Source organism: Triturus cristatus, chromosome 10 (genome assembly GCF_964204655.1).
Source record: "Triturus cristatus chromosome 10, aTriCri1.1, whole genome shotgun sequence".
Lineage (NCBI taxonomy): Eukaryota > Metazoa > Chordata > Amphibia > Caudata > Salamandridae > Triturus > Triturus cristatus.
Genome location: NC_140593.1, coordinates 868,770,619 through 868,798,116, shown reverse-complemented (window position 1 = coordinate 868,798,116; position 27,498 = coordinate 868,770,619). Strand labels below are relative to the sequence as shown.

Sequence of the window (27,498 nt, the reverse complement as noted above, 5' to 3'; positions counted from 1 at the left end):
AGAGAGGTTCTTAGGATCTGCCCACATATTTGTTAGGAGGAGTAACGATGAGTATAGCTTTTGAGTGGGCAGAAGTTGTGTGCTTCTACTGAAATTGAGAACTTGGATTGCATTTTTGCCTGTGGGAATGCTTATGCTCAGTAGAAGACGGCTGAGTTGGTTACTGTGGAAAGCCAATGAACAGGGCTATAGATCTGATCTGTTTATTATTAAAAGTTAAGATAAAGAGAGTAGGTCTAATGGATTTATTGTGAAAAGCAGATGTTAAAGTAAATAAACAATTAAGGGTGCATTGTTATTACTCTGCATGTTATGTTATGTTATTAAAGCTTATAGAGCGCACGATTACCCAAGGGTGTCCTGGCGCTAAGCACTGAATCACTGCAGGGACGGATCTAAAACTGGGAGAAGAACCAAGTCTTAAGGTGTCTTCTGAAAGAGGTGAGATCGGAGATACTTCTCAGAGTGAAAGGCAATTCATTCCACGCTTTAGAGGCACCATAAACAAAGCTCCTGCCCCCCCCCCCACATAATTCTCTTAAAGGAGGGAGTTTTCACCTGTTTAGAGCCAGTGGACCTAAGATTTCTGCCTGGAGTAAACCATGAGAACTTATTTACAAGAAATTCTGGTCCCTTTCCATTCAACGCCTTAAACACAATACATAAGGCCTTGAAGCGAGATATCTCAGATGTATTGAGAGCCAGTGTAGTTCTTTAAGTTTTTTTCTTAACTGAGATAAATGTGGGTGTCCCCGTCAGCAGTCTAGCTGCTGCATTCTGAACAACCTGCAGTCTGTTCTGGTGTTGTTTTTCAATATTGAGAAAAAGACTGTTGCAGTAGTCTAGATGCAACATGATAAGTGCTGTCACTACTGTTCGCAAACTGGCTTAGGTCAGAAAGAACCTAATTTTCCTGATGATTCTGAGCACCATGAAGCATGCGGAGGTCACCGAACTTACTTGGTCCCCCATGGTAAGTTTGTTATCTACCATGATGCCCACATTTTTAACTTTCCTGGCTGGTGTGGGACAGATACCTAGGTAATCTGGCCACCAGTCTGGAGTCCACATTAAAGGATTACTACCAAATCTCAGCACTTCAGTTTTGGCTGAATTGAGTTTTAGACAATTGGCTGACATCCATGTTGAGATGGATCCCATGCAATCATGGTAATGAGCACCTACTTCTTTCTCAGCTCCCTCCATTACCGAGAGCATAAAAACCTGCAGAGAGGTATTTTGTTATATGGAATCCCACAGATTACCGAAGTAAGCAAAGGCTTTGCTGTTGGTTACAAGCTCTGACTATGCATGTAGATACAGTAATTTTAGTGTGACAACCCTTCTTAGCCCTCCTAAGGAGATGTAGGGTCCAAATGAGAGTTGAGTGGACAGGGTACTCTGTCGTGACAGAGTACCCTGTCTGCCAAACCTTCGATTATCCCGCCCAATCCTCACTCGGGCATACTGCCAGGTTAACGCAGAGCGCGTAAAATGTAATCCATCAGTGTAACTTTGCCCCGACTTCCAGAGAAGGTATTGCCGTTGGAGTTAATCCTTCTGACTATCCGCCCCATTTGTAGTGTACAGTCGGATGTTTTTTTACGCTCTATCATCACCAGCACTATCATTTAGGGAAAGTTTATGCTCAATAAAGTAGGTTTGAGTTGGTTATGGTGACAAGCCAATGATGAAGGCTTTGAAACGGATGGGTTAATTGGGAAAAGTTATTTCAGATGCCGTATGTCTGATATATTTATTATGAAAACATATGACAAAGACAGCAGGCCTGACATTCATTATAAAACACATATGCCGAAACCAATAAGCCTTAAAGGGTGGATCGTTATTTCACATTGCTAAAGCATGCAGACATATATTGTATTACATCAAATGTCAAAGATCACCTTTGTAAGCCAGGATTTTCATGGTGATTATTCCTTTTGACAAACCAGAGGAGAAGAAGATTTATAGTGTAAGAATTTTTTCTAGAGGTGGCTAAAATTGCCAGAATTTGATTCAGCGGAATTCCATGAAATTCCATTTAAACTACACAGGATTCTGTGTATTTGCGCAACGAGGTGAAGTGGGCATTTGGTGCTATTTTCCTAGTGCACAATGCACCCTCATGTCTAAAAATGGATGCAAGGATGCATTTTGTGCTAAGAACCAGTGCTGCCAAATACCAAATGCACTGCAGTGCATACCCCTGGGTGCCCTTACATACTCTACAGTAATCGCGACAGAGTATGAAAGGGTGCTGAGGGGGATGCACAGTAGTGCATGTCCCACTGCACCCTTACATACTCTGCAGTAGTGCCAAAGGGTATGCACTGTAGTTCATACCCCTTGACACATTCCACACTCTGCAGTCATTACTGCTGGGTATGTAAGGGCGCAGAGGGGTATGCACTGCTGTGCATAACCCTCATGCCCTTACATACTCAGCAGTAGCCACTGAGCATATAGTGGTGTTGAGGGCCATGCACTGCGCTGCAGTCAGTGGTTTCTAAACAGTGCTTGTGGACCTCAAGCTTGCTGCACGTTTCAATTGCGGCACACCACATTCCGTGAGGTCACTTCCTCTAAACGCGGTGACCATCAGTTAATGGTGTTGCCCATAGTGTACCATAGTTTTGCGTTCCAAGATTACCAACATGTTGGCTTTAACCCCTTCGACGCTCATGACGGAACGGTTCCGTCATGAGCGTCGGTTGAGCTGTGCTCATGACGGAACCGTTCCGTCATGACCACGCCCGCGCAGGTAACGGTCAGCACAGCGGGGGAATCCGCCCCGCATGGAAGGGGTTAAAACTGGGGCCAAGCTGGAACTTTAGGGAGATGATACCCTATGTACATTACCATTGCAAGAAAGTCCCCCGCTGCTATGTTCAATTTTGTATCCTGTTGCAAGCATTTATCAGCCATGCATGTGTTGTTGGGTTTGTGTGAGGATTTCATTGTGGTGGTATAGGGTGAATGCAAGAATGAGTCAGCAGGTGGGTGAATGGATGCATGAGTGTAAGAATAAATGGGATGACTTACTGAGTGCCTACATCAATTTCCGACTTCAGCCAGACTTTTTGGGCCTTGCCACTATTTGTGTTTATGTTTCCTACCGCACATGATATGTATCATTAAAGTCACATGAGTGATATGCTTTGCTGTTATGGATAAATTCTTTCAAAACCAACGTCGAATTTTTTTGAATATATCTCCCTGTTTACTTCCCAACTCTTTCGCTGTGTTTTCCCTGGCAAAGGTTTCCACATTCATGGCTGGTTTCCCTTTCTTTATTTGAAGATCTTTCGGCTTCTTTTCCCCTTGTTCCTGTAGTTCTTGGATGCGTTTGTAAGACTCTTCTAACAGGATTCGCTGACACTCCCGCTGCTTTCTAGCTTCTTCGTCCCTGGCAATAATTTCATCCTGTAATTTCTTCAGTTTCTCTTCCTGTTCGAATTTGACCTTGTCTATCTCTTTTTGGAAACTTTCCTTGTGTGATTTCATCATCTCCGCAATTTTGTCCTTCACCATCTTCTCGGCTTGCTCATACACGTCATTAGTGTAGCACGTGCCATTGTTTTCTCCCACCACCCTGTCAATCAGCCCAATCAGGTCTGAAACTTGCTCTTCGCGTTCTTGTCCTTTTAGCCTGTTGTCGAAGGCGCAGTATCTGTCTCCGCACGACCGGACAAGCTTCGTCAGCTCCCTGTCAGCCGAATTGCCCAAATACCATTGAATGTTTCTGTTGTCATTCTCCAAGTCATCTCTCCGGGTGAATAAAACAATCATATGTTTCATCACCTGAGTTCCAAATATATCCTGTATCTTCTGAACCGCGACCTTTTCCTCCTCTGTATAGCGGCCAATCTGTAGAACCAGCACAAAGGCATGGGGGCCTGGGGCCGAGGTGGTGATGCAGCGAGCCAGCTCGTGGGCCGTTATCTCATGAGAGAGCTTGGTATCAAACAGACCCGGGGTGTCCACGACCACCAGCGTTCTCCCCTCCCAGGAAGCTTCTTTTCTGCTGCACTCCGTCGTTACAGATGAGGATGACACCGTGGACGAAAATACTTTTTCACCGATGATGGTATTACCCGAGGCGCTTTTACCGACTCCAGTCTTGCCCACAAGAACAACCCTGAGTTCCCGTTTCATTCTGTATGGGTCTTCGTCCATCGAATCTGCAAAAGACAAAGCAGATGAGACATTAGATGAAAAATATAATGTGCTGTGCTGTAAAATGTAGTTAGCATAATTATGTAAATCTTGAATCACTTGCCCCAAATAAATCCTCCGATTTAATGTTCGTTATTCGGATGAAAAAAATCACATGTACTAAAAGTGCAGAGCGAAAATTCGTATCTTTTGAATCGTTTTTTTTCACAATATTCCTCTTGGGGTTAATTTTTGTGATCTTACTACACTGACAGCCTTGTATACCATACTCCAAAGTCAAACCCTTGCTCATGATTTGGCGGATCTCTTGTCAATGAGTTTCCTTCTTTTATATCCGGGGCTTTCTTCTCTGTTCTGTGCTGTCCCTTCCTAGAGCATTCTCTCTCACAATGTGTTACATATATGTCTGTTTATTCGTCTGCCACCCAAAACGTGCAGAATCTCTGCTATTTAACAGGCTATCTACAAAATAATGCATCATTTCTTCTATTTGCCCAGCAGCCTCCTAAATGTTGATATTGCCACTGTTTACCTGTTCGCATGCTATTTGGAGATTGAGTACTATTTGACTGGTGGCTAGATAAGCAGTGTTAAGGTGGTCTTTATTTAGCCAGACATAAAGAAACATGGACACCAGTAGGGTTGTGGCCATCTTGAAATGGGGATACAGCATGTGTAAAGCATTTGAAAGTACATGTTTACACAAATTAAAAAAATTCTGAGCGCAAAGAAAAAACTATGAATTGAGGTATGTTCTTTACAGATGATGACACTTTTTCTTAAAGGACAAATTAAAGTCCTTTTGAGGGACCGTGGTCAGTGTTAACCTCCCTAGCGATTTTGTTTCTCTTCAACTAAATCTAGTTAATACAATTTATAATTCAATCTATAAAGCACATTAGCCTGTACAATGAAAACGGGACAACTAGCATGATAAAACCGCGAAGGCCTAATAAGGGTTAAAATCATTACAGAAAATATATTTAAGGATTAGAAATAAGTCTGTTAGTAATTGATATCAATTAATTGCATGAAGCTCAGAATAAAACGGAAACATTCGTTAAACAGAGGATACATAGTTCAAGTCTATTGAATGAATCATAAATGAGAGGTCAGCGTGGTGCTACTTCCTAAAGTCAAAGAAAGGGAAAGAATGAGCCCAGCACCCCCAAGAATGGGCGTATAATACATTATGCAATGGGAGTCATGCATTAAATACAACTGTGCAAGAGTCACACAGTTTGGACCAATCACGCTAAAGGGGGAACAATACAGTTTCTGTGCAAACAGTCTCAACATTATCCAATAGATTCATATAATGTAGTATCTGTCTCCTGATAATACAAAGGTAATTTCTTCCTTTACAAGGACACATTTTCATAATGAAGAATCACATTATGGTCCCAATAGGAGATGCCTCAATTTTGTATCTGTAGAATGCTAGTTTCCTTGTTAACATGCTAAGCCATGTTTTAAGTGGACAAGTTCTTGTCTCCACTGAGTTCTCATTTACGTCCTTGTAGTAAAATTCATCCTTTTTGCCCAGATCACCCCCCTGTTTAGGATTCGTCTAGGCAGCGCATGTACTGTCTCTTTTGAGACATGCTGTATCTACTCTGTGGTCTTTCCTCACGCCCATGACTTTTGTTCCTTCCTGTGCCTTTCTACACTGCTTTCTTTTCATTGGTAAAACGTTGCTATTTGTCCCTCCTTTGGGTATGTTGTTCTCTCCAACAGAGACTGCCTCTGTGACGTGTCCCCCTACTCCTTTGTTTACTTATGGTTTTATTGGTGCACTCTTTTTTTTTTGTTTAGGCTTGATTCATGTTTTTGCACGTTGTTTAATAAATTGCTCCCACGTCGTTTATTGCTTACCCCCGGCCGCTATCCTTCCAGTCCCGTCACCCGCGCCGTTTACTATGAGCCTATGGTCAGCCAGTCAGTTTTGTTGAGTGAATTATTGCATGCATCATTTTGCATGCAATAATCATTTAGCATTTCTGTGCTATTGTGTTTTTCTGCTCTGGGAGCAAGAAGCATATTTTCTTCTTCTGACTTTGTTCTCGGTGGAAGGGGTGCAGGTCATTGAGACCAACAATGCCTTTGTTTTAAGGTGTTTTTGCATTGTTGCTCCTTTCTGTGAGGTACTGTGTTATGTTCATAGGCCCCTCAGAATAGACGCTGGGGATCATCAATTGGGAACGGTCAGAGAGACCAGTGATTGTGGCTGGTGCGAGAGTTTAGCCGTTGTTTTTCTAATTATTTTGCTCACTTCGTTTCCTCTGACGGTGACACAGTTAGCTGCTGCTGTGTGAGGTTTGGTGCAGGGTTTTCAGGCTCATAAAGTCGCCTCATAATTAAAAGTGTCTCATTTTCTGCATCAGAACTAATGTCTTTGAGGTTTGGCGATGCAGAGAGCACTTCACCTCCTTCTAGTGGCATTTCACTTACTGACTGGGTGCTGCTAACTTTGAAAGGTTCTTTGCTTTGAACTTCTTGCATATTAGCTGCACTATCTTTGTGAACCCACCCAAACCTCATCATTTACAAACTTTATATAGCTTTAGGAATAAAACCAGAAAAGTCAGACAGCCTGCAAAGTACCATCATACAAGTTACAAATTCACAAATGTAATAAAATCCGAGTAATCAAAACACAAGATAAAAATACATGATTTGCAATGCAAAATGTTAATTGCGGCTTTTCCTAAGTCTAATGGTATCCCGTAAAAAACTAAGAGTGTGCAAAACAGTATCACTAGAAAGTAGTTGTAAAAAGATAAAGGCTGGTCACACCACTAAAACCCATTAAAAAAACAAATGGGAAAAGCAAATAACTTTCTGGGTACAACAAAAAAAGTACAAAACATTAAAAAGTGCATCATGTCCTGAGAAGACTCTCCGTTGCAGCCACAGGGCATAAGGCACTGACCTCTATGGGAACCTTGGGGGTGTGCCAATAGATAGTGAAAGAGGTTGAGCCGGAACCTCGTCAATAGAAGCAGTCTTAAATACTTTTGAGCCCTAGAAGATAAGGCTCAGTGGTAGGCACAGTTTTCAATATGAGATACTTTTGCACACTCGGTTTACACAGCTCTTTATCCTCTCTATCACGATGACAATTTCTTAAAAACCCTCCTTACCCCAGACGAGGTCCCTTTTACAAATACCCTCTGGGTTCCTGTAAAGATCTACTCTTCCTAGCCTGGCGAGGCCAACTCTTATGTACTGGAGCCAGCGTATATGCGATGCATGATCAAGAGAGAGACAATCCCCTATGATATGCTTACTAAGTGTATTCTCCTACCGATTCCTATTAATTTGGAGGTCTGTGTTTGTATCCTGTGACATGCTTATAGTTTCATTTGTTTTATTTTTATGTTCAGTACCGTAAGAATCGTTGCCTATTTGACAGGGTCAACACCCAAAGATTCCAAACGCTAATTTTCTAATTTAGCAACCTCGTGCACCTGTGAGTGTTGTAATAACTAAATATACTATAACCGCTTGAGTAAAGTTTAGTAGTGATTTATTGTAGCACTCACACAACAGCTCTGGCTTAACAACAGTTTAAAATCTTTAAAAACATTTAAGCATCAACCAATAAAAAAACATAGAACACAGAACACAACAACTCTGGCATCACAGCAGTTTCGAATCTTTAATCACATGTAAGCTGCACCCAATAAGAAAACGTAGAACACTGGGAAGCATACTTTGGGTGTTTTTATGACTTCAATTTTTTTACTGAATTTGCCTTCCTCCAATGCTCTTGGGTGTCTTCTTCCTTTGCGGTTTGCATTAGTTTTCTCCTGGTGTGCTCCTCGGTTGTGCTAAGTTTTGAATGCTCTTTTTTTTATGCAGAGAGAAAGTTGTCTTTTGCTGCATTCGTTCTTTGGCGGAGGGCTGCACCCAATTGTGCCACATTGGGATGCTTTTGTACTTTATGTCCCTTTCTACTTTGAGTGATTGTGTTTTATATGTGGATCAGTTGTGTGAACTTTGACCTTCCTAAAGGGGATGCATATTTATTTTTACATGTTAAAAATCTGCCACCTCTGTGCTATTTTACGTTTCCTCTGGTTTTGAAAGCTTACCTTTCTTATTTTTGACTGATACTGGTGATTACTGAATCTGAATTCGCCCTGAGCTCTTTTAACCAGGCCATGGGCCAGTGCTCTGTTTAAAAGGTATATGGTAATTTGTGTATTTATAATTTGTTCAGAAAACCTACCTGTAAGTCCCTAGTATATGGTAGGCATTTGTAGGTTTAGAGCCCCCAGCGGTCGTAATGGACTTACATGTGCACTGCTGTGGTGTCTGGTGTCATTTGCCAGCTCTGCCCTTTAAAATAAAACTGTGTCTAAATTTGACTTTGAAATTAAAATTAAGTCCGAAGTCTAAAACGACCTTTTTATATCATAAATGTCACCCCTAAGGCATGCCATAGGTGCTCTAAGGGATGGGGGTCTTGTTATAAAAGATAGGGGCATTATAAAATATTTTTTACATGCCCTGGTGAGGTAAAAACTGCTGAAGGTTTCACCATTGTAGTGCTGCTAGCTTCATAGGCAGGCTTTATTCAACTTTAACACAGTCTAGCCTTTAACAGAAGTGAGATAGCAACTATGTTGCTCACACTTCTTGCTGGACTGTTTGTGGTTCCTAGAAGAACTGAAGACGTTTTTAAAACCTATTTTTATTATGTACAACATTTTGAATAGGGATCAAGCTCTTAGGGCCAAATGTACAACGCTTACAATTTGCAACTCGCAAACTGCGTTACTGTGCGACTCGCAATTTGTGACTTGCAAAATTCAATGTACAACAGCGTCTCAGATACTGTTTGCGATTCCCAATGGGGTCGCATATTGCATGGCTCATCCATATTCATAAGGCAAACACAATTTGTGACCCCATTGGGAATGGCTAGAACTCACAGGGATGGTCTATAAAAGAACTATTAATATAATTTAAAATAGGCGAGTGGGTAAAAAAGAGACTATCCGCACTCATTGAGGATGAGGAGCTTCCACATGTATATAGGAATATACATTTTATTTATATGTAATTCTTCCCATTATTGGTTATGAATTAAGAGCTGGTTGCTATGGAGTGGCACTAATCCCACTGTAAGCTTTATCAGGCTTTTACCATTTTTTGCATGGTTTTATAGTTGCACTTTTTGTATTATTTGTATTTATAATTGCATGTTGTTACTGTGACACCTTTTATGGCTATATCTGCCGGATAAAGTATGATGATGATGAGCTAGCAGCTATCAATCAAATTCAACTTTATTCAGTTAAAAAAGACAACCATCGAAGCAAACTAAAAATTACATGCCGGGGAAATACAACAGTTTTGGGAAGTCATTGAGAAGCAACAATCGAATCTAAAATCAGTAAAATACAGGAAATTAATAAAAAAGGGGAGGAGAAATAACAATACATATATTAGCGGCATATAGTATTTGAAAGTTAATCCAGGAATAGACTAAAGTGCAGCAAAATGTAAATCCTCATGTAAATATGTACCATATTTCAGTTTCATCTCATAAAACCACGGGATATAATTTATCTTCCCTGTTTTATCACTTGATTATACGGAATGAACCGCAGCATAATTTATATCTCAATTCCCAGAACTCATAGTATTAAAAGCAACTTTATACGAATATAGTACTCTACCACTGATTAGACAATAAAGTGCATAAAGAATAGCAACCTAATGGTAATATAGTTTGTTTAATAGAGTAAACGGTAAAGTGCATATGAATAGCAGGATGTGGTAAAATAGATCCTCAAATAGTAATAAACATAAAGGATTACGATCATCCTTCATATGTGTATGACCTATGTAATTTCATACTGTAGGGCCTCAAGGTGCACATTTTCTTTTCTACTTTTGATCGATAATTGTACATATAAGGCCACAGCATAGCAAACAACCTCATTTTCCAAGCTACGAATAAAATTATAGCCTGCTTTATAAAAATATATTTTTTCACTATGAAAGAAGGGACGTAAAACACTTTTTCTAATATCCCTATAAAAATTGCAAAAGGGAATAAAATGCAGCGCTGACTGTTTTCACTTTCCGTCACAAGTACAAAGTGGTAGTTTTGGTTTCCATTTGCCCATGTCAGGAACAGCTATTAAAAAGTGGAGAGTGCCCAGTCTTAGTCTTGTAAGATAGAATCGATGACGCAAGTTTGATACCAAAAACAGATATTGTTGTATACCTATCTCTTGTTGTCCCTTCCTGTATTCCTTAATTGTCGATTTTAGGTTCTCCCTAGTTTCCCTTGCAAATTCCGTAGCCCCGACAAGCCCCATTTTCAATTCCTTTTTGCTGTAATATAAGATTTGTACAGGGTCATTGATATCAAGATTCTTGTCAACCTCTTTTAGGAGTTTGTTAATATGTGTCAGCCACTGGATTTTGTTTCTATTTATTAAAGACCCAGGCAATCAATTATGATATCCTGGGTAAATCTGGTTCCAGTTGTACTCCATATTCCACGCCAGGCAATTAATGGGCTATGCTAATATGATCATCCATACAAGGAACTGCTAGCTCCTTGTGTACTATGTAGGAGGGAGTGGAATTTGGGACTGCCAGTATTCTCCTTAAAGATATATTTTCCTGGGTTTGGAGTGGAGCACAAGTAGCCATTCCCCATAGGGCAGCGCCATAACAACCCCCATAATACATTTACTCTTATAAAGGGTCAACATCTCTCTTACTGGCTTCTTCCCTATCTTAGAGGAGAATCTAAAAATGGCCTCTGTTGATCGTAACAATTTAAATTTACTTAATTCAATCTGTGTCCCCCAGTGGTCATTAGATGTAAGTACCATGGCAAGATACATTAAAGTGCGAGGTTCGGCTATTGGTACACCTTTTACATGATGTGTTCTGGTTTTAGACTTCCCCTACCCACACACCATTGTGAAGGTCTTTTTAAGGTTGAGTTTTAGGTCCTTTTGTTCCATGTATTCGGCAAAATGTTCACTCAGACATTGCAGTCCGTTTGCAGTTCTAGATAGCAAATCTGTGTCATAAGCATACAGTAAAGCTGGGGTTATACGTTCCCCTACTTTAGGGGCATCGACATTCAGTTTTAGTAAACATTGGTCAACGCCATTAATGTAAAGAGAGAACAATAAAGGGGCAAGGACGCACCTTGTCTAATCTCGCGTGTTACCTTGAAGCGAGAAAAACACTCGCCATTAGACCCGTATCGTACTCTGGCGGATAAATAATTATACAGTTGAGTTAAGTAAAAAATAATTTCCTTAGGGGAACCCATTTTAGCCAATGCCTGCCACAATTTTCTATGATTAACCAGATTAAATGTACTTGTTAAATTTACAAAACATAAATGCAGATGACCTTTTTAGAGAGTGTGTATTTGTTAATAATTAAGTGCAGATTGACACATTGCTCTATTGTCCCTATCTCTCTTCTAAACCCAAATTGTGATTCTGTAAGTACTGAGTTTTTATATCGCACAGCTTTCTAGTCTTTCCAAAAGTGCCCTTCCCATTAATTTTGAGGTTGAATCAAGGAGTGATGTTGGGCGATAACATTTTACGTCTCCCCTGTCTCCCTTCTTGAATATCGGTACAATGATACTTTGTGTCCAAGTTGCGGGCAAAAATCCCCCTGCTGAGGCGTTACATACTCTTAGCAGGATTGGGGCCCAAAAATGAATGTCTGATTTAAACATATCTATGGGTACCCCATCGGGACCTGGTGCCTTTCTATTGGCACATCTCTCTAGAGCAACTGTGATCTCTATCAATGATATTGGCGCCAAATCAGTACAGGGTATTTTTAAAACACTATTTTTAAAAGAAGTTGGACTGTCACCACTTGGATGAGTAAAGATCTGACCATAGTGGCTTATCCAATCGGAAGGTTGTACCAAGGTCTCAATCTTTGCTGATGTCTGGTCTTTAAAAAAGGGTTGATGAATTGTCTTCCAGAATAATATCATGTCCCGGGTATCTGCTGCCTGTATTCATTTTCCCCATGCTTGTTCCTGAATGACTGCTTTTCTATTATTTAAGACCTGTTTATAGCACTGCCTTAAATTTTTAATCAGGTTAGTGTTTCTTGGCCTTTCTTTCAAGGCCCATTTAAGATCCTGATTTGCTTTTGAGCATGAATGATCAAACCATCCGATACATGGCTTGATATGATTCTTACTTTTAGTTTTCAGCTCTCTTGATATCACAGATGTTAGATTACAAAAGGCCAAGATAATCTGTGGATCAAGATGTTTTCCCTCTATACAAATTTTCATAACCAAATTATTGTTGTGGCAATTTTCTTGAGAAAGGAGGATGGATTAACACCTGACCATTTAATACTTATACTGTTTTCTCCTTCGATTCCGATGTCTAATACTAAGTGAGCCCTTTTCTGCCGTATGGACGGCAAAACCAAGGTGAGAAAAAGCGGATGGTGGTTGCTAAACATACTTTCAGTAACCTCACATTTTTTTTTATCAGAGCCAGGCCGATTTCTAAAATCAAAATATGATCAATGATTGAGAAGTAGTTATGATTTTCATATGTTGGTACCTCGTTGTTCTCTTCTGTGACTAGTTGTTCTAGAAGCTCCCTATTACACTTGTGCATTACTCTGTTAATTGACTCTACATAAGAGTTATGAGGAAAGTGAGAATAAACTTCACCGTGTTCATCCCTAAACCAGGGCCGGACTGGGAACCAAAACCAGCCCTGGCAAAGTGCTCGGCCGGCCCCCCGAGGGGTTGGCGGTGCGGCTGAGCTGTTTGCCCGGGGCCGGTTTCGGCTGATTATGTTACAGGGGCTGATATTGCAGCTATGCTGCATAAACTGCCCTGTGACAAAAACGCCCCCCCCCCCAGGGTGCCAAAACCAGCCCCCACCCTGGCGGCCCAGCAGGGAAATGCCTGGTGCCCGCTGCCTCCAGTCTGGTCCGGCCCTGAACCCGCAAATTTCTCCAGCTAAAACATAACATCTTCAACAGTTAAAATCATCAGACCAGAGGCCAACATAGTCATTTTAAAAACATTTTGTAAAGTTATCTAGTACCTTTTCAAGGGTCAAAATAACTTGATTTCCAGTATTATCAAAGATGTTATTGTAAAAGTTGATTAGCACTATGCACTGTCTCAGCAATAGGTTTAATTATTGTGTATTTGTTGGGTTTACCAGTTGTATTCAGTTCTTGCATTGAGTTCTTAGGTAGTCAGTCGAGGTCGCTACATCTTCCTAATGGGGTGAATCTGTTTGTTACTAGCCAAAGCGTATGCCTATCTATAGATATAAGGCTGTTATTAATAAATGGGAATTATTCTCCTTCTGGTTTATAGAAAAACCCAAGAGGTACTGCTATGATGCCACCTGGCCATTTCTCCATCATCCTTTGACTGTCTCTAAGAAGTTGTCTGGCCAGATCTGATGAGTGAAAGTTTACAACAACAAAATCCCCTTGACCAATTTTCCTTAAGGGGCCAACCCAGTTCACTCTTCGTGACATGATAATTCCTTGTAAAAGAAAATGTGCACTACAATTACTACTTTTAGTGAACCAATGAACTACCTTACTTCTTTAACTCCATCCATGTTTCATTGGCCCCTCTGCCAACTTTGGGGCGTCTTTCAATATGATAGTATATGGTGTTGCCTCGGGTGGTAAAAGCAGTGTATCTTGGGGGCTGTCTTGTAAGACTAGAAGTTCCCTTGTCTATGATGCCATTGTTGTTATTAATGGTATTGTTATACACATGTGGGCGGGGACTGATTTTCCTAAGCATATGTTTGTGTTATCCTTTACTTGGTCTGGTTCAGGGGGGTCAAGGGGAACATTGTAGCTGACATTTTGCAATGAATGGCTCGGTAGTTCCATGTTTACCATCCCAATATGATTGGTTAGGTTAGATTTTTTTTCTGGTGATGTTATATCCTTAATAGTTTTTCCAATAGATTCGACATCATGCTTAATAGTTTTTAACTCCCCCATTAGCATTCTTTCTATGGTGTCTATTTAAGAATGTAACTTCTTAAATGAGCTTTCTAGACTTTTCAGGATGCTCTTTTGTTCTATGTGCTTTCCTCGTCTTTATGACTTTGGTCTGTTTATTGGGCCTAGTTGACGTGGCTTCATTTGGGTGTTTACTTTTTTTTTGCAGTCGGGTAAATCATTTAGGTGCTAACTGATAAAATGGATATCTCTAGTGAAGTTGTTAATACACAGGGTGCTTAATTTGCATTAGATAGAATTGGTGCATTTCCCCCTGAACATGATGAGTTATTAGTCCCGCTTTCTAAAATCGCTGTTTCGGATCTAGCTTCTTCTACGACAGTAGTCAATGCGGTGTTAGAAACTGCAATGTGTTCCTCAGCATTGGCTATTTCATTATTAATTAGACACATTTCATTAGTTAAATAATTGGTTATCGGTGTGTTTATACCAGTGCTTGATTTCCCCTTTCCTTTTGGCTTTGGCACCAATTTCCGTTTCCCAATGCTTTAGGAATGTAGTTATTTGTGGTAAAATCGCCTCTTACAGAATATAAAATATTGGGAAAACCCCTTACCCTTTGCTCTGGTGCCAAGAATGAAACAAAAGAGGGGTGGCCCAGCCCAGCCATGTTCGGCCGCAGATAGGTGCAGACAGGCCCGCTCTTGGCAGCGCTTTGTAGCGCAATGAACCGGTGCCTCTCTCCATCAGCAGGTGTGGCCAAAGAGGAGCACAGGTGAGCCCTGGGACAGCGAGTCCCACCAGGGCCAGCAACAACAATAGAGGAGTCTGCGCTGCGGGGGTAGAGGCAGCGCTTTGTAGCACGATGACCGGGCGTCTCCCCCATCAGCAGGTGTGGCCAAACAGGGGCACAGGTGAGCCCTGAGACAGCGAGTCCCACCAGGGCCGGAAACAACAGTTGATGAGGCTGCACTGCGGGGGTAGTGGCAGCGCTTTGTAGCGTGATGACCGAGCACTTCCCCCCAGTCAGCAGGTGTGGCCAAACAGGAGCAAAGGTGAGCCCTATGATAGCGATTCCCACCGGGGCCAAAAACAACAATGGAGGAGCTAGCAACTAAATTCAAAGTATCACAATAATAGTTACAATAAATCAAACAATGTGCTAAGGTTTTATTTATTATAACTATTGCAAACAATGAGTTTTCAAACCTACTTTCTTGAAGTTACCTAAAACAGCACAGAAGCAGCTTCTTCTGATTGGCCAGCCTTTGACAGCCTGGGTCAAGATGCTCCCTAATTAGGTGTGAAGAGGCCTAGGGCTGCAACAATATAGCCATTTGATGGGAGGAGATGTGGTTCCTGGAAAAGCCAGGGCCAAGACAGGGGCTGGAGACATAAACTGGTCTTCAAAGGGAGAAGTCCATATGTCACAGGTCCAAGGCCAACCCCTGCTTCTTTAATCTTCAGACAGATGGAAGCCCCTAAAATCTGATTAGGGGAGGGGCTGGAAGGGGAGAGTAGAGTAAAGTTAGACACCACTTTGGGCTGGGTTAGTCAGACCTGAACTCCAAGGAGAGATTTGCTTTCTCCATTTTTATTTTTGCTGAGGTGTGCATTCTAAGACAGAAATATGCCACAGGAAGTTGTAATGGCAGCGGGTGGCAACTTGAGCCCCATTGGTTTGGGGTGTCCCCCCTCTTGCCAGCACCCCATATCCCAGCCTGAAAACATCTGGAGAAGAAGGCCTGACCTGTTGAACCACTGTACTGAACTCGAGGAGACTGCACTCAGAAGAACTGCACCTGCTGCACTCTAAAGGCTCCACAACAGAAGGAATTTGCCTGTCTTGAAAGATATGCAGTGGAGTCTCTGAGCTGTAACAGGTAGAAATGTGCTAGCAGAAGCCACCTGAAACATCCACTTCAAGGACAACTTAAGTGGACCAGCTTTACCTGGATTTTACTTGGATTGACCAGGTGCAGTTTGAAAGTGGGAGTCCCAGTCCACAAGAGAAAATCTAGAACTACTAAACCCTGGGTTGTTGCTGTGGATCCTATCTGATCTCCAAGGAACCTTTCAGAAGAAGATCTGAAACTGTTGGAAATGTTTGCCAACTTTTGTGAAAAAGCTTTATAGGAAGAACGTCATCGCCGATGGGAGTTAAGCTGGCGATATCAAACCGTGACTTGGCCTGACTGTGCAGGTTTGCCTCTCTGAAAGCTCCATAGACTCTGAAAGACAAAGACCTCCAGGACTAATTGAGGCATCATACTGTACTTCAGTAGGCCATCATCGATTCAAAATCCAGATACGAAAACCTGATCGCTCGACGTCAAAGGAAAAAGCTCCAAAAAAGTAACTAAGTCAGAAAGTAAAAACTTGACCAAGACCAGTCACTTATTGTATCCTACCCGAGCTCCATCATGGTCGGCGTGTACCTTTGACTTGATCCCAGTCCAGGGAAACCAGATGGGCGAGATTGGTTCTTTACACTTTTAGACACTAGAAAGAAAATGTTTTTATTTAAACTTTACAAGTTCATATCTCAGGTTCCCTACATTGGATCTTTGTCATTTTAAAGATAACAATATTCTCTAATATTATAAATATGTGTTGGATTTTTATTGTGTTGTTTCTTTTACTTATTCACTGTTTTGGTGATATTTAATGCTTTACATACCTGTCTACTAAATTAAGCCTGATTGCTCGCCAGCTAAGCTGCCGAGGGTTGAACAACAATTTATTGAGAACTGACTGGACCTGATTTGTGATTGTGGTGTTATTGATAGCTGTAGGTACCTACCTGAACCTGCTAATAAACTACCTTCCAAGAGCCCTTGACAGTGTTGTTTCAGCAAATGAATCTATAGGCAAAGAAAAATAGTGACAGACTTGGAGGCTGTCCAAGACTGAAGTCACTGTGGAGGGGCTTGAGAAAGGAAGGAGGTGGACCTGTAGGAGGATGATAATGGCCGGTAGGATGATAAGGACCAAGAGGCGGACTACCAAGAAGACTAGGGAGACCAGAGCCGTGAAGACTAGGGAGACCTAATCCACAAGGACCACGGTTGCCAAGACCAGAGTAGACCAAGAAAAACCAGACAAGGAGGAAAAGGAAATGAAAAAACAAGACTAGGAGTATCTGGACCAGGGTGAGAAAATCAGGATTGCTAAAATTATGTGGAACAGGGAGATTGGAACTCAATGGATGAGGGCCCAAAGAAATGGAGGAACCTTTGCCACAAGCATTAGAAGGCACTGGGAAGGCACAATGAGGAGGGCTATGAGGTCCCAAGCAGATCAACTAAGACTAGAGGAACAAGGCCAACCAGGGCCAGGATTTCACACTCAGGTTGACAGACCAAAGAGGACCATGCCAGAGGGGACTAAGGTCATATGAACAGGAACAAGGTGAAGCAAGAAAACCAGGAGACCAGGAGGATTAAATGGCTAGAATGGGAGAGGAGGAACAGGAGGGTTGGGAAGGCCAAGGCCAGTGCAGTAGGAGCAGCACAAGAAAATGCAATATATAAGGTCCAAACAAAGGAGTCCCAGAACCAAGTTCAGGACTACATGGAACAGAGGAACCATGAGAGGAAGGATTAGGAACCTTTATTAGGGTGAGGTAGATGAAAAGGTCCAGGATCAGGAGCCTTTGAGCCAGGAGACCCAGGATCCAGAGAATCAAGGGTAGTAATACATTGGTATGGTGACCAGACAGACTAGGATGTTAAGGGCCGGAAGTATTTAAGGCTAGCACAAACCGAAGGTCCTGGCCCATCAAAACAAGGAAAGGCTAAGATGGTCTGTGGTAAGCCAGGTCGGGTTATTGCAGAGCCATGAGGACAAGGAGCAGGGCGACTAGGTCTAGGAGGATCAGGATCATATGGACAATATTCAGTGGGACCAGGAGACAAGGCTAAGTATGGCAGGGACTAGGAAGGCAAGTGGGCCAGGAGCACATGTTCTCAGAGGACCAGAGCAAGAAGCCCTTTGTAAACTAAAAGGATAATGTCCAGGAGGACCAGAAAGAAGGCTATAAGGCCCATGAAGATCAGGACCTAGGGGACCAGGACGTGGATTACTGAGTGGGGAAAAGCAATCATCTGGTGTAGCAGGACCAGGGTGAGGGGGATCAAATGTAAGAAGGCTATCAGAGTCAGGAAGACCAAGGGTATTGGGCAGTGATGGCCAGGAGAATCAGGACAAAATGACCAGGCCCAGAAGGAGCGGCAGATGAAGAACCTGCATCAAGAGGGCCAGGACCAGTGGGTTCAGTACAGGACCGAGAGGGCAAGGAGGACCCAATTAATCCAAACCAGGAAGACTAATACTAAGAGGGCCAGGACATAAAAGGCCTGATGGACTAAGGGGACCAGCAGCACAGGGACCTGTATACCAGGGCTAAGAGATTCATCTGGAGAAGATCCAGGACCAAGTGACCAAGCTCAGGAGGACCAGAAAGGAAGAGGGCCAGGATGGGCCAAGACTAGGGGATCCAAGAATGGCCAGGATGTTCAAAAGACAAGGTTTATGGTGACCATGAGAAGTAGGCCCAAGCAAACTATACAGAACAGGACTGGAGAATCAGGGCCAAACGGGCACAGAATCATGAGAAAGAGAAGTGATATGGCAAAACAAGAACAGGATGACAATGACCAGAGGAATCAGAGAGGTAAGAGCTGGGACACACAGAATCAAAGACAGAAGGATATGCTCTAAGAGGACTAGACAATAAACATCCAATGTGACAAGGAAGATCAAGTCATTGAGCACCAGGACTAGTGTGAGGAGAAACAGATGAATCAGGATCAGGATGACCACTGTCATGAGACCAAGGCCACAAGGCTAGGAACAGGATGGCCTGGAGAATGAGTAACTGGAGGACCGTGGCAAGTTGGTGAAGGACAGCAAGGGCAAGGAGTAGGAGGACCAGGGGCAGGAGGATCATAGCCAGATCCAGGAGACTGAGAAGATTCGGAGCATGATGATTTACGGGCGGGGCATTCGGCTTGCCGATAACTATCGGTCAATAGCGGAGACGTTTGGAGAAGGCTTGGAGACTTTTTATGTCCTTGTGAGTCCTAGTATGCACTTTTCGGTTAACGCTTTTATTGGGGCCTCATAGCAATGGGGAGGGCACTGCATGTTGGGTGCTTTGAAACCAATCTTTATTGCTTCCATTATAATGGATATGAGGCAAATTACAAACTCTGTTGCCGTTATTTATTCCTGCTATCAAACAAATTTTGAGCCTTGAAAATGGGGACTAGAACGAGTGTAATGTTCGTTTTACGGACTTACAATTAAGGGTTGGTTAATGCTGGCGCCCTTCGTAATTTCACGTAGTTATATTGTGTATATGTTCTTGTGTCCTCTCCTTTTAATGAGGGAGGGTTGAGCCTATAACGATACATATTGTCTATCTCTTACATGATGAGATAGGATTGTTTGTCTATGATGGTTTTATTTAAATTACGATGGTCATTATATGTTTTTCACATTTAGGCTGTTGGGTATATCGCAGGAGTTATCTCCTTAACCCATCAGGAGGCGGTCTAAGCAAATAGAAGATTTTTCGCCACAGCTCCAGGGGCAGAATGTAGATGAAGTCCTAAGAAGGTAGATAGCCGCTTTGGATACAATATGATGAGTAGGGGTGGGCGGAATTTGCGTAATCCACTTTCACAAATTATCGCGAAAATGTTTAAAATTATCGCAAACAAGCGGAAATATCGCGAAGATGCAGAATTTTTTTTCCTGCATGTTCGCGAGATTTTCTGCATGGTTGCGGGTCGCCAACTTACCCATGTGGTTGCTCGCGGGCGCGGCCATCTTGTTTTGAGTTGTCTCGCGGTGCATGATCGCGAGAAGAAAGACGTGATCGCGCGACGCATGACGTCACTGCGGGCGCGAACTGTCGCAAGACAGCGCAAATGGCTAAAAACAATCCAACGTCTCATGGAGAACGCGACCGGATCAAGAAAACTTGTCGGCGAACGCAGGGATTCAGGTAAGGTGATCGCGCGCGAGAATGTATTATTTTACAGCGCGGGCAAGAAACAAGTTATCGCCAAGCTGCGGAAAGCGGAAATTTTGACATTTTCGCGCTCTCAGTGGAACGCAAAAATGTCAAATTATCGCAATTTCCACGAACGGAACAACATTTTCGCCCAGGCCTAGTGATGAGCATTGTGGGGACGGGTTGATGACAACAATTATAATAAGAAATTATTGAAAAAAACTTTTTTATTTGGATGTTATCTCCGGTGATTATAGGAAAATAGCGAAGGTTGATGCAACATCGTGTCTAGTTTGCCCGTTTATAAATTAAAGGAAAGAATAAATTAAAGGAAAGAACGAATCAAGGTATTGTGTTTTTTTCAGAGTGGCAATAAAAGCAAAAGCAATAATAATGATTATCAGAATACAGTATAATGTTTGTATGTTTGTCGTTACTCTCTATAGGGAGAACACATATGTCATATCTCCCTTGTTATGTATTGTGTGATCTGGAGGTGAATTATAACTGCACCAGAGGAAGAATTAGTACTCTTATTGGTTGCTGGAGTGTTTTGCAACTGGTGGGTATTTGTAGAAAGTGTATTTGTGTGTGCGGATGCATGATATAAGATCTTTGGTACATGGTGTATGATAGCTGTTGAGTCATCAAGCATGAAACCAAAATGGTAATATAAATTGATTGAATATATGGATGGACAATTAATTGTTTTTTGTGTATATATATATGTAAATTAGCAGTGGCTTAATGTATTATTATAATAATCAAATGTATTATAGCACAAGTTTTAAATTGATTTCTGTATTTTAATAGTATCTTTATATATTATTGTTTTTAGATTTATATTGGGAAACACTGATTCATAATGTTAAGCTTGAAGAAGGTGGCGTATCGTATTGTACCAACGAAACGTGTCGCTGTGTGTTACTTGAGCACCCAAGCATCACCTGGGGTCATAAAGAATAAGGACAATATGAAATTGGGTTGACCTCGAATTATTTGGTTGTAAGACTTGGTGTGCCAATGAAATAATATTGGGTCTTCTTTTTCCAATAGTCATCACAGTCTTTCAGAGTGTGTTTTTTAAAGATAATTGTGATCCATTTTGAACATTTGATGTATGTTTTGGATGTGTTTTTATGAATTTATTGTGTATACATTCTTATGAGTTTTATATCAGAACAATCTATATACAACACTATCATTAAAATATTGTTTTATATTATTTTTTTTGGGTTTCTTACGATTGCTGATGATTTGAATGGTGTATGCATGAAAACTGGGAGTATCCGTATGCCATAAATAGGAGCCTAAAGGGATCTTGTTTTTGACAGAAGTGTCTTATTTGGTGTCCTGTACCTTTGGTGAGTAGGACCCCGCCCCTCTACTAATTTTGAATTCCAACATATACCTCGTCAGGCCTTTTCTTTTCCAGTAATGTCACCCCCATTCTCTGAGCTTCTGTCTGACCCATGAAAACACACAGTGGCTCCTGAGTCTATCATTGCTTGTACTGACTGCCATTCATACTGAATGCATATTCCGAGGGCGATATAGAGGTTTTCATAACTAGGCATACCTGTGCTATTTAGAGAAGGAAAGCTTAATTTCTCAAGGGTATCCCTTCACCTGTTCTCGAGCCGATCAGTTTTCCGCTGGTTTATTAAAAGCAACAGCCATTGCCTGTCCATTCCCAATACGTAGGTTTCTCGGTTTCATTAAACTATCTCATATGAAGTGCCCCTTCTTTCCACAGTATAAACACAGACCCGTTTTACTTCTTGATTCTCTTTCCTCCCGAGTTAAAGATGCCCTCACCTTTCCTATTTCCATAGGTTATAAATACACAACCCCGGCACACGCAAAATTACAATCCACACATAATTATATGCCAGTGTCGACAATCTTAATATCTTATTTTACTTTTCTTTTTCTTTTTTGTTCTAATTCCTTAGCCAACATGTGTTTCATCACTAGTTGGGTACACTGTCCCGCGGCTTCTTCAAGGCTCAATCTTCTGCATATAGAACTTCTCTTTCTGTGATAATTCCGTCACAAAGGACATGTACATTCCAGCTCCTCTCCATGTATTAATGGTGAAACCATAATGGCTGTCCAAGCCAGTCATCAGTCAGGATTAGTGAACCCCATGTGCGGGATTGTACATCAAATACATCTGTCCCAGAATGGCCTTCTAGCAAGTACTCCGTGATTATGATGAGGGCCCCTAAACAATAAACTGGAGGTCCAGTTTCACTTATGCTGACTGATGACTAGCTTAGACAGCCATGACGATATCACCAAAAGAGAAGTTCTATATACAGAAGACAAACTTCGCCCCATCCAGCATTTCTCCAAGTATTCCAATTAAAATGGTACCTCACTTGTGTGGTTAGACCTCAAGCCCGTGACAGGAAATGGCCCATAACGTACTGTGGAGACTTCAAAATTAACAATCACAAAAAGGCTTGGTTTTGCGAGGTAGTCACCTGCGTTGTTGGTCCCAGGCTCGGTGGGCATCTAGGGAAAATTTCCAAACCCAGATATTTCTGAAAGCTAGACACCCTGAGGTGTCCAGGGAGCTATGTCTTGTGTTGATTCCCCAATGTTTTCCTACAAAGAATCCTCCGCAAACCCCAGAATTAGCTGAAAATAATCACATTATCCCTATATTTCTGCCTGGGATCACTGCACCGGCACAAATGTCCTACCACCCAGAGTTTCTCTTCGTCTCCCAATAAAAATGATACCTTACTTGTGTGGGTGTCTTATGCAGTGTCAGCCTAAAAACGCAAGTGCAATCCCCTCAATCCCTATGTTTATGCCCCCATCACAGTCGCAGGCCCTTGGCCCACCCACACAAGTGAGGTAACATTTTACTCGGGAGACTGACTAAGGGGAACGCTAGGTGGTAGGTAATGTGAGCCTGCACGGTAATCCAAGACAGAAATGAGAGGAAATGCGTTTTTAACTAAATTTGAGGTTTGCAGTGGATTCTTTATAGGAAAACCTTAGGGGATCCACGCAAGTCACACCTCCCTGGACCCCCCTGGGTGTCTAGATTTTAGAAATGTCTGGGCTTCTTAGGTTTCCCTAGATGGCTGCCGAACCTGGTACCTAAAACACAGGTGCCCCTATCTATCACAAAACGACCTTGCTTAAAAAAAGTGGCACCTGTTTTTGGTCCCGGGCTCGACGGCCATCCAGTGAAACCTATCAAACCTAGACATTTCTGAAAACTAGACACCTGGAGGAGTCCAGGGACGAGTGACTTGTGTGGATCCCCCACTGGTTTCTTACCCAGAATCCATTTGCAAACCTCAAATTTAGCTGACAAAAATCTAATTTTTCATACATTGCTTGCAAACCTCAAATTTAGCTGAAAAATATAAAATTTTTCTGATATCACTGGGTTGGCACACATTTCCTACCACCCAACATTCCCCTAAGTCTCCCGATAAAAATGGTACCTCACTTGTGTGCTTGGGCCAAGTACCTGCAGAAGGAAAGGGCCCAAAATGAGTTTTGGAGACATCAAAATTATCTATCAAATAAACGACCTGGTTTTTCTAGGTGATCACCTGCGTTTTTGGTCCCGGACTTGATGGCCTTCTCGCTAAACCTACCAAACCCATACATTTCTGGAAACTAGACACCTGAGGGAGTCCCGGGAGGTGTGACTTGCGTACATCCCTAAACATTTTCCAACCCAGAATCCCTTGGAAACCTCAGATTTTGCAGAAAAAAATCTATTTTTTCTGATATTTCTGTGTGGGAAAGCTGTGGGATCACCAGATTGGCACAAATTTCATACCACCCTGCATTCCCCCAGTTCTCCTGATAGAAATGGTACCTCACTTGTGTGGGTGGGCCAAGTACCTGTGGCAGGGAGGTTCTAAAAACTTATTGTGGGGACATCAAAAGTATCTATCTCAAAGCAACCTGGTTTTGCAAGGTGGGCACATGCGTTTTAGGTCCCAGGCTCGACGCCCACCTAGTGAAGCCTACCAAACCCAGACATTTCTGAATGATGTATTACAAAACAAACTGATTTTGCAAGCAGGGCACCTGCGTTTTTGGTCCCGGGCTTGATGGCCATCTAGTGAAACCTATCAAACTCAAACCTTTCTGAAAACTAGACACCTGGGGGAGTTCAAGGAGGTGTGACTTGCGTAGATCCCCCCCAAGGTTTTCCTACCCAAAATCCCTTACAAACCTGAGATTTAGCTAAAACAAATCTATTTTTTCTCATATTTCTGTGTGGGAAAGTTGTGGGATCACTGGGTTGGGACACATTTACTACCATCCAGCATTCCCTCAGGTCTCCAGATAAAAATGGTACCTCACTTTTGCGGGTGGGCCAAGTACCCGCAGCAGGGAAAGGCCCAAAATGTATTGTGGAGACATCAAAATTGTAGCAAAATGAACTAGTTTTTCAAGGTGGGCACCTGCAATTTTAGTCCCCGGCTCGACGGCCATCTCGTGAAACCTACCAACCTCAGACATTTCTGAAAACTAGACACCTGTGTGAGTCCAGGGAGGTATGACTTGTATGGATTCCCCTATGTTGCTATACCCAGAATCCATTGCAAACCTCACATTTTGCTGAAAAAAATCACAGACCCGGCACAAATGTCCTACCACACAAAGTTCCACGAGGTTTTCCAATAAAAATGGTACCTCACTTGTGTGGGTGTCTTATCCAGAGTCATCCTAAAAACGCATATAAAAAATAGCGCTTAGAGCTTGCTGTGCTATCCCCTCAATGACTATGTTTATGGCCCCATCCAATTGGCAGGCCCTTGGCCCACCCACACAAGTGAGGTATCATTCTACTCAGGAGACTGAGGGGAACACTGGGTGGTAGGCAATTTGTGCCCACACGGTAATCACAGACACATATGTGAAAATAAATATTTTTATCTAAATTTGAGGTTTCCATGGGATTCTGGATAAGAAAACATTGGGGGATCCATGCAAGCCACACCTCCTTGGGCTCACCTGGGTGTCTAGTTTTTAGAAATGTCTGGGATTGGTAGGTTTCGCTAAATGACTGCTAAACCTGGTACCTAAAAAGCAGGTGCCCCCTATCTAGCACAACACAACCTTGTTTAAAAAAGGGGCTCCTGTTTTTTGGTCCCAGGCTCGATGGCCAAACCAATATATTTCTGAAAACTAGACACATGGGGGAGTCCAGGGAGGTGTGACTTGAATGGAGACCCTAATGTTTTCTTACCCAGAATCCATTGCAAACCTCAAATTTAGCTCAAAATTCAAATTAGTCTCACATTTCTGTATGGGAAAAGTTGTGAAATCACCGGATTACACAAATTTCCTACCACCCAGCACTCCCTCAGGTCTCTCGATAAAAATGGTACCTCACTTGTGTTGGTGGGCCAGGTACCCATGGCAGTGAAGGGCCCAAAACATATTGCGGAGACATCAACATTTTCGATCTCAAAGCGACTTGGTTGTGCAAGGTGGGCACCTGCGTTTTTGGTCCTGGACTCAACGGCCTTTTCATGATATCTACCACACGCAGAGATTTATGGAAACTAGACAGATTGGGAAGTCCAGGTAGGTGTGAAGTGCATAGATCCCCCTATGTTTTCCTACCCAGAATCCCTTGAAAACCTCAAATTTAGCTGAAATAAATCAAATTTTTCTCATATTTTCAGTGTAGGAGAGTTGTGGGATTACCAGGTTGGCACAAATTTCCTACCACTCAGCATTCCCCCAGGTCCCTTGATAAAACCCATGTCAGGGAAGGTCCCAAAACTAATTGTGGAGATATCTCAAAGCGAACTGATTTTGCAAGGTGGGCATCTGGATTTTTGGTCCCGGGCTCCACGGCCATCTAGCCTACCAAACCCAGGCATTTCTGAAAAGTAGACACCTGGGGGGGTCCAAGAGGTGTGTCTTGCGTGGATCTTCCAACATTTTCATTCCCAAAATCCCCTGCAAATCTCAAATTCAGCTGAAAAAATCAACTTTTTCTCACATTTCTATGTGGGAAAGTTGTGGGATCACCAGGCTGACACAAATTTCTAAGCCTGGGCAAAGCACAACGCTACGCTCGCGTAGTTTGCGAAGTTTGCGCTATTTCGCACTACGCGAATTGCACGTAGCACAGTGCAAACACGCGTAGCGTAGTGTTGCGTAGTGCAGCGGTCATTTTTTGCTTGCTTGCGGTCCTCAACATCAAGTTGGCGACCACGAGCAAGCAAAATGACATCCCAGCGAGACTTTTTCCTCGTTCGCGATCAGCAACATCAAGTTGGCGATCGCAAGCGTGGAAAATAAAGTTCTTGGCGAGATTCTCAACGCGAGGAGGTCATGTTTCTCATTGCGAGTGGTCGCTTTTGCTCGCGAGAAACTACCAGTCCGCGTTGAGAAAGCTGCTGCTTGAGTAAAAATCCATTTGAGCAGCAGAAAACTACAGCTCGCACTGTGCAAGATGCTGTTTTCAATGATTGCACAGTGCCGGTTGCTTGTCCGCACTGTGCAATCATTGAAAACGACATCTTGTACACTGCGAACAGGGTACTACGCAGTTCACAAAGTGCTACGCGTAGCTCGCGTAGTGCAAAGTGCACTTTGCGTAGCTTCGCGAAGTGCTACTTCACGAACTACGCCCAGGGTTACAAATTTCCCAACGAGACTGGAACTAAAAACGCAGGTGCCCCCCTTGCAAAACCAGGTTGTTTTGTGATCAATAATTTTTAAGTCTCCACAATAAGTTTTGGGCCCTTGACTGTCACGGTACTTGGCGCACCCACACAAGTGAGGTACCATTTTTATCAGGAAACCTGGGGAAATGCTGAATGGTAGGAAATTAGTGTCAGCCCAGTGATGCCACATCTTTCCCACACAGAAATGTGAGAAAATTTCATTTTTCCAGTTTAATTTGAGGTTTGAAGGGGATTCTGGGTAGGAAACGGTGGATCCACGCAAGCCACACCTCCCTGGACTCTTCCAAGTGTCTGTTTTTCAGAAATAGCTGCGATTAGTAGCTTTCCCTAGATGGCCGCCCAGCCTGGGATCAAACACGCAGGTGACTCCCAAGCAAAACAAGGTCTTTTTGTAATCGTTAATTTTGATGTCTCCACAGTACACTTTTAGGCTATATTCTGTCACGGGCACTAGGCCTACCAACACAAGTGTGGTGCCATTTTTATTGGGAGTCTTTGGGCAATGCTGACGGGTGGACGTTTGTGGCTCCCTGCAGATTCCAGGACTATCCATCACAGAGAGTGAGGAAAAAATTGTTTATTTTTATGAAGTTTGGGCTTTGAAAGGGATTCTGGGTAACAGAA

General features: G+C 42.5%; 1 protein-coding gene across 5 annotated transcripts in view; it reads right to left on the bottom strand.

Annotated features, from left to right (window-relative positions):
• Positions 1-2,815: 2,815 nt before the first annotated feature.
• Positions 2,816-27,498, bottom strand: part of LOC146796131 (GTPase IMAP family member 7-like) — a 261,041-nt gene continuing 236,358 nt past the window's right edge. For 3 of the 5 annotated variants that reach the window (XM_085628510.1, XM_085628511.1, XM_085628509.1), the window contains exon 4: positions 2,816-4,184. In XM_085628510.1, coding sequence (XP_085484636.1) covers positions 3,184-4,184 — 1,001 coding nt within the window. In that variant the 3' untranslated portion in view covers positions 2,816-3,183. The remainder of the gene's footprint in view (positions 4,185-27,498) is intronic. The other 2 variants (XM_085628513.1, XM_085628512.1) reach the window with 2 other exon arrangements.